The sequence below is a fragment of the Arachis hypogaea genome, chromosome 2 (assembly GCF_003086295.3).
Source record: "Arachis hypogaea cultivar Tifrunner chromosome 2, arahy.Tifrunner.gnm2.J5K5, whole genome shotgun sequence".
Classification (NCBI taxonomy): Eukaryota; Viridiplantae; Streptophyta; class Magnoliopsida; order Fabales; family Fabaceae; genus Arachis; species Arachis hypogaea.
The window spans coordinates 102,215,508-102,223,575 of record NC_092037.1 but is presented as its reverse complement, the minus strand read 5'-3'; the positions used below and the strand labels follow the sequence as shown (position 1 = coordinate 102,223,575).

The 8,068-nt window shown below is 39.2% G+C and overlaps 2 protein-coding genes across 2 annotated transcripts; one reads left to right on the top strand and one right to left on the bottom strand.

The window, feature by feature from the left end:
- On the top strand, window positions 1–3,068 carry LOC112730023 (uncharacterized). The gene is made up of 7 exons (XM_025780145.2): window positions 1–40; window positions 145–865; window positions 1,524–1,668; window positions 1,842–1,895; window positions 1,991–2,082; window positions 2,557–2,792; window positions 2,893–3,068. The coding sequence occupies exons 1-7, from the start codon at window positions 1–3 to the stop codon at window positions 3,066–3,068; spliced, it is 1,464 nt and encodes a 487-aa protein (XP_025635930.2).
- A 1,032-nt stretch (window positions 3,069–4,100) lies between these two features.
- LOC112759035 (leucine-rich repeat receptor-like protein kinase PXC1) lies at window positions 4,101–7,033 on the bottom strand. The gene is made up of 3 exons (XM_025807856.3): window positions 6,424–7,033; window positions 5,201–6,185; window positions 4,101–4,993 (listed from the first exon to the last, which is right to left on the bottom strand). The coding sequence occupies exons 1-3, from the start codon at window positions 7,012–7,014 to the stop codon at window positions 4,308–4,310; spliced, it is 2,262 nt and encodes a 753-aa protein (XP_025663641.2). The 5' UTR covers window positions 7,015–7,033; the 3' UTR covers window positions 4,101–4,307.
- Window positions 7,034–8,068: the final 1,035 nt, after the last annotated feature.

Here is an 8,068-nt window from a genome sequence, read left to right as displayed (position 1 = left end):
ATGTCCAATTTGGTTGGATACCAGCGTTTCATTATGGCCCGTAACCGCAGACTATCAGCAGTCCTCACCTCACGATACAGAGAGCGCGTGTAGTGCACTTCCCAATAATCACTTAACGGGACCGTCACCACCACGTGACGGTAGATTCCACACAAACCTTACGGAACGACGACTTCTCTCTCCTCCACCAACCCTACGCGCCACCGTCCCACCACCACAACTACTCAACCGCCGTCGCCGCCGCCACAACCGCCGTACAACCTAAACCTGTCTCCGACACCGACGCCGAGGATTACAGCAATCCCTTCGACGAAGACACCACCACCACCACCCACGCCAACGCCAACACCACAGAGAAGAGAAAAGATCAAGACGAGATCGGCAACAACAATAACAGCAACGATGCATCGTACGGTTTCAACAAACGATCTAAGCTTTCCGCGAGCGCTTCCGGATCGGCATCCGCCTGCTCCGGCGCCGAGTACCGGAAAGACAGGGAGGAGTGGAGCGACACGGCGATCGTGTGTTTGCTAGATGCGTACACGGAGAAGTTCACCCAGCTGAATCGGGGGAATCTGAGGGGGAGGGACTGGGAGGAGGTGGCGGCGGTGGTTTCGGAGCGATGCGAGAACCAGTCGAAGAGCGTGGAGCAGTGCAAGAACAAAGTCGACAATCTGAAGAAGAGGTACAAACTCGAGAGGCACAGAATTAGCAGCGGATGCATCACGGCAAGCCACTGGCCTTGGTTCAAGCACATGGAGAATATCGTCGGGAACTCGCTTTCTGCAGGGAAGTTCCCCGGCGGCGACGAGGACAAGGCCATCGTGGCCTCCACTGCGGGGAACTCCCCTCGGCAACCGAAGAGGTTGGTTATGAGATTTCCAGATCTGAAAACTGAGCTTGATTAACTTTTTTTTTTCTAACCCGTTTATTAGTGGCATTTAAATGCGTGTTTGTTTCCATCATTTTACTTCCGTAGTTGCATGTATTTATTTCACTTTCACATGTATCTATCATACTGCTATATTGATATAGTTTCTTTGATTATTTGGATCTTTGGAGATTTAGTTATTTAAGTAAACTTTGGCTGTATCTAAATGATTTACATAAGACATTATTGATATTTGTGGGTTTCATGCACTGTGCAACTGTGGTGGTAGCTGATGCAGCTTGTTGTAGTTTGCAAAATCCAGCTTGTTACTTATTCATTTTCAGCATTGAGAACAGAATTTTTTACTAAAAGGGGTCTATGGGTTCTCACTGAATCTGAAATCTGAAGTATTTCTTCAACGTTATTGTTGATTTGTTGCACATATGCGTTGATTATGCTAACTGGTGATTCCAACTTTTCAAGTTGTAATGTTAGATGATGCTACAACTACAATGATATCATGGCATATAGCCATATATGTTCTGCTTCTATTTTATGTTGACTGTTATCACTTTGAATTGTTTTTTCTCTTTGATAATTTCCTTGTTCTAGTAGTATTTTGAATTTTGCATTAATCCCCTTTCATCCACAGATATGGAGGGGCATCACAAAGCAGTGGAGGACAAGTGAATAACATGAAGTCCAAAGCGTTGTCGAACCTTAGATGGCGAAGGGTAATCCTGAAAATTAGTGGTGCTGCCCTTACTGGATCTGATACCTGCAATATTGACCCAAAGGTTTGTGGTTCTGACAATTTGATGTACCTCAAAAGTAAAACACAGTATGGAATGTTAAGTTATTATTTGATGTAGAGGCCTGATCGCTATCTCCCCCCTTATGATTTTTTTATAGTAACTGTCTGTGCTTTATGATGAAACTCATACCATTTGTGCTTTGAGCTAATTTCCAGGTAGCTATGTTAATCTCAAGAGAAGTTGCAATAGCCTCCCGCCTTGGTGTTGAGGTACTAGAGCAAATCATTATTGTCCTTCGGAATATGGTATTCTGCTACTTTTCTCAGTTTTGCTGAGGCCTGCTTCTTTCCGTGTGATCTTTCAGGTCGCCATTGTTGTTGGAGGTCGGAATTTCTTCTGTGGGGATGCATGGGTAGCTGCAACAGGATTAGAAAGATGTACTGCATACCAAGTTGGGTAAGGTTAACTGCACCAAACGCCTATTTGGATACGTTTTGTCCCATTTGCTGCTGGCAATTTGCGTAAACCCATTCTTCACCTTCCTTGAGTTGCCACTTGCCAGGATATTACAATTTTGTGATGAATAAATCTGTATTATGTAATTTGTAGAACAATTAGTTCCTTTATTACAGTTCAAGCTATCAAAATATGCTGTTTTATCTGGTTTATGCCTTTTATTATTTATTTTTTTTGGGCTCCCCGAAAACAGTTATGATCTTTAACTTTGTACGCATAGAAGCCTTGCACATGGGTAATATTGGGGCTGGTGCTGTCATGGTTGTTTAGGGCTTTAGGTCACTGGTTAATTTTCCCAAGATCTCTTTTTTATATCTTTCTGGTTAATAAGCTATCCTGTAAAGTGATGTTCTTTTGATTCCTGTTATATTTTAAAATATTCATGTTAATGGGTTGTGCTGGCTTTTATCCCAGCATGATGGCAACTATGATGAATTCAATATTGCTCCAATCAACTCTAGAGAAGATGGGTGTTCAGACTCGTGTACAAAGTTCAGTCAGCATGCAAGAGTTTGCTGAACCGTACAATAGGCACCGAGCCATCAGACATCTTGAGAAAGGAAGAGTGGTTATATTTGGTGGAATTGGCTTTGGCACTGGAAATCCACTATTCTCAACTGACATAGCTGCAGCTCTTAGAGCTTCAGAGCGTATGTTTCTAACTTACCGTTTTTATTATTTCAATTACCTTTTGTTTTGTCCCTCATAAGCAACACTTGTATCTTTGCTTTTGTTTTTTGTACTCTGCAGTAAATGCTGAAGCTGTTCTCAAGGGTACCAATGTAGATGGTGTATATGACTGCAACTCCAGAGACAACAATTTCACTTTTGAGCACATATCCTTCAGGGAGCTGGTATCAAGAGGAGTCACTCCTATGGACATGACAGCACTGACATTCTGTGAGGAAAATGGTATTCCTGGTTAGTATATTTTGGTATACTTTGTAGGTTTTGGTGCCTGAATTTTATTATTGTGAAGACAATACATTGCTATTGTGATATACTTGTCTGTACCTTAATTGTTACTCTCTCCATATAACATTGATTTATGGAATGGAGGGAGTAATAGTTACTAAAGTAACATAAAGTGGACCTTTCATTTCATTAAATATATTTGATGATATTTTCCCCCCATTTACTTGCACAGTTGTGGTTTTCAATATATTGGAGCCTGGGAACATATCAAAGGCTTTGTGTGGAGAACAAGTTGGAACGCTAGTTGACCAAACTGGAGCAATAAGCTAACATTTAATTCAACCGAATTCAGTTATATTAGTTAGCAAGCTGGAGCCGTTAAGTTGAGCACTGTGATGGATGCCTCGAGAAGAAAATATAAAAAAAAGACCCAACAGTTTCAGAGTGCATGGTGCAATCAATGGAAACTGTGTTTTGGAGCTGAAATCTCAAGTTCCCTATCCCTAGGATTTGAGATGGTGTTGTATTTAAGTATGTATTTCTGTAGGGAAAAAAAAGAAAAGAAAAAAGAATGCTTGTGTATATCATTCCTAGATGAATTGTACTGTACTGTAGTATAGTAGTAGTAGTAGTAGGCTTCCTTTGTTAATAAATGTAAACATATTTGGAGTAATTTAATTCAAAATCCAACTTTATTATTTGCTAGTCATTATGGATGGTAAAATCTTTAGTTCAAAGTATTAGCATAGAAATATTGTGTTTAATAATTTGGGTACTCATTAGTTGTAATTTGAAAGTTATGTTATATCTGAGCATGCCTGCTTTCATGATAGCTCATTATAAGACTGCATGATTTTGATTTCGAAGTTGCATATGAAAGATTAAAAAAAGTTTGGATGAAGTTGCATCTAAGCTTAAATGATAGTAGGAATTTAACTTAGTGGTTCCAATAAAGAAGTACTTAAATATCTTCAAATTGTACAAGAACCCAATGCATTCCACCATTTTTTATCGGTTATGTCTAAAAAACTACTGATGCAAAATTAATTCTAAAGCCCAAACTCATTATTTAACAATGGAATTCCACAGAGCTCTCAAATTTTACAAAGAACACTTAAATTAACACCAATAAGCAAGGTGCAGTGAGACAATGCCACAGGAAGAGAACCAGAGAAATTTACTTACTTAAACTATTAATTCTACAATGACATCAATTATATATACTAGGTATTAAAAAGTGCTCTTAACACTTAAGCTATACCATCTTCAGTGGTGGGAATGGAAGGTGAAAGTGAATTCCTTGATTCATCATAGTCCTCTCCAAGGGGTGATTGCTCCACCCTGATCTCTTCAATCATCTTTGCAACTTCTGCCATCGTTGGCCTCTTCTCCGGCTGCGGCGCCACACAAGCCAACCCAACATGCAGCATTGAAACAAGCTCCTCCTCAATGTTCTTGTACCTCAATAACTCCTGATCAAACACCTCACCGGTCCACTCTTCCTTCACGACCGACCGAACCCATTTAGGAAGATCCAAAGCAAGTTCTTCCTCGTCATCTGGGCCACCACGAGGGCGAGCAGGAGAAGGGTAAGCCGATGAGGGAGCCCTTCCAGTTAGGACTTCCAAAAGCAAGACACCAAAACTATACACATCAGCCTGCTGAGACAGCCTCTTTTGTTCGGCCTGTTCCGGAGCTCTGTACCCTCCCAACCTTGCAATGGCATGAACAGGGTTCAATAGAAGGGATAAACCAAAGTCTGAGATGCAAGCAACACCATTCTTGTCAAGAAGCACATTGGAAGATTTCACATTTCCATGAGGCACTTTGGCTGAACTATACTCTGCATGGATCCTAGCAAGGCCTCTAGCTGCTCCTAACACCAAGCTTATTCTTGTGGTCCAATCTAATGGAATTCTTCCAGGGCCACGGTTCCCTATCAGTATCCAATATCCAAAAGAATAATCAGAGCAAGACAATTAATTAGTAAGGATTGAATTCAATAGTGTTAGTCTTCAAGTTTCAACACTAATTAGTAATATATGCAGCTTCTCATTTCTTGTATGTAACATAATCATGGTATCATGGTATATAGACAAACATAGATACTAATACAAAAATTGAATATCACTGAATTAGTTACCATGAAGAAGAGCATGGAGGCTTCCATTGGGGAGATAATCATAGACAAGAAGCTTCTCTTCCTTAGCATAGTAATATGCTCTGAGTCTAACAATGTTTGGATGCTTCAACCTCCCTATAACCTCCATGTATTGTTCAAATTCATGCCTTACACAAGGGTTTGTATCTTTAAGCCTTTTAACTGCAACAGTGCAACCATCATCAAGCACTGCCCTATACACAGTTCCCAAACTACCCTTCCCAAGCATCTCAGCAGAAGCTCTTAGCAGATCCTCAAGCTCAAACTGGTTCCTCCTATCAAAGAACACAAGCTTACTTCCATCACTTCCACTAGTTCCATCACTATCACCACCACCATTAACAACAACACCATTTGCATAAACCTTCTTGTTCTTGTTCCTGTTCTTGTTCTTGTTCTTTTCACTGCCGTAGCCGCCGCTAGTACTACTTCCACTACTCTTCCTCTTACCACTCTCACTTCCAACATAGGAACCAGAATTAGACCCTCTTTCTCTTCCACAACATTGAGCAACAAGAAAAGATGTTACCACCACCAATGCAACACAATTTGCCAAAACAATGGCTACAATGGCACCAGGGCTTAACCCTTTATGATGGTGGTGTGGTGTTCCTGGCCTTGCAACCTCACTTGTTTGTGGCATTGAGCTTGGATTTGAAGGAACAGTTTGTCCCAAATCATCATCATGACCATCTTCACCACCATAATTAGGAGGAGAATTCTCATTGGCAAATGAACAAACAGGTAGTGGGCTTGCACCACAGAGACCCTCATTTCCATAGAAGCTTTCAGCACCAAACTTCTTGAGCATTTGGTCAGGTAACTTTCCATATAACTCATTGTTGGTCATGTTGAGTTCACTGAGATTCTCCATGGAAGATGAAAGGTCAGGTATGAAGCCACTGAGCACATTGTCTTGAAGCCTCAGAGTAAGAAGCTTTGTCAAATTCAACAGTTCCTTTGGAACCTGATCCAAAATAATCTTAGCTTAGCCAAATGCAGCTACATTAATTATTTCTTACTTAATTACTTAACAAATATATATCATATAATTAAATTGTAGTTGGACTCGTAATTAAGTTGTGCAAAAATATATATAATTATAAAGGTAAAAATGTACGTGCAGTTTATTGATAATTAAAAATTATTATATAATAATTTAGTTAAATATATTAAATTATTTAAATTGCGTTATTAGCATGCACCTTGCCACCTATGTTGTTGCCGGATAGGTCGAGGCGGAGGAGGCCGGTGACAGAAGATATCTCCGGTGGAATCTCGCCGGAGAGATCGTTGCCGGAGAGATAGAGAAGCACGAGGTTGGTGCAATTGGAGATCAAAGGTGCAATGGTGCCGTTTAAACGGTTGTCGTGAAGATCAAGAAAGCGAAGGTGAGTGAGGAAGGAGAGAGGTGTTAAGGGTCCTCTAAGGTTCAGGGAAGGTAGGGAGAGTGTGGTGACACGGTTGTTTGGGGAGCAAGAAACTCCGCGCCATGGCGCGGCCAAGGAGCAGGCGTCGGCGCCGGTCCAGTTAGGGAGGAGGTGGCCGTGGATGTCGGCTTGGAGGCGGAAGAGGGTGAGTGCATGTGTGTCATTGTGGTGGCTCAATGCTTGTTGTGGTGTAAGAACAATGATAATGGTGGTGATGATGGTGAAGAACAAGAGCTTGTTCATGATAATATGTTGATCTTTGATCGTTTTGAGAATGTTTGCATTGATTGTTTGTGTTTGTGTTTTGATATTTGTTAAAAGGAGGGAAGTGGAAGCAATAATAATAATAATGAGTGTGTTTTGCATTTAAAAGAAGTGAAAGTGTGTTCTTCTTTTTCTTTCTCTTCTTTAAAAAAATGTGTAGTAGCTTAGGGATTTTTTTTTGTCTACGATATTTTTCGATTCGACAGTGATCTGAACTCTATTTTAATTATTGTATATACAAGATAGAATTCAAATTCTCGACACTCGTTTAAGTTAACGAATGAATTTACTACTCGACTAACTATTGTAATTTAGGGTTTTATTTATTTTGATACGTGTTCTCACTCTAAATTATTTTCTTAATAGTCACAAATCCGACATATAGCAACGGTTTTAAAAATAGTTACTACTTACCGATTTTTTTAAAGTCCGGCTCATGAATTATCTTGTCATTATGTAGAAAATTATGACCTAATAGTTAGATGTATTTTTCATTTATCTAATACTAGCTAGATGTAATTTTATCCCACCTAGTATTTTTCATGGCAATTAATTATATAATAGTGTAACTCTTTTTTATAATCATAATACTTATAATATATAACAATTAAACCCTAAGTTGTTGTGTTTGTGAGAGAGAAAACTAGGAAAGGTTCCAATAATTATGATATGGGATGGTGATTAGGATAGAGGTAATATTAAGCATGATGATTAAAGGTGGCAGCTAATTTTGGGATGGTTGTTGTGTGAATGATTGTTGTTGTCCACTCCTCTAAAGAAACAAGAATGATTTGTGTTCAGAGATTTTTGCTTTTTCTTTTTTCATGTTTTGTTCTGCAAAAAGTGGGAAAAGGAAGAAAAATGTTATGCTTTGCTTCTTGATCTTGGTGACCATGAGCTATGGTGTATGGTCCCTAATATTTTATAATATAGGGAGTGTCACTCACATAACATGCTCCTATGTTATAGGATTGAATTTAGTAGTAATAGAAAAGATTAATAATAAAAGAGTGAAATGAAGAGAAAAAAAATTACAATAATTTAAATTTAAATTTGGGTGAAATTATTGTATGTTTTCTTGTTTTTTCCTTTAATTTGATGTTTTCTTTTTGATAAGTCACTAAATAGTAAATACTACTCCACATTTTGTTATTTA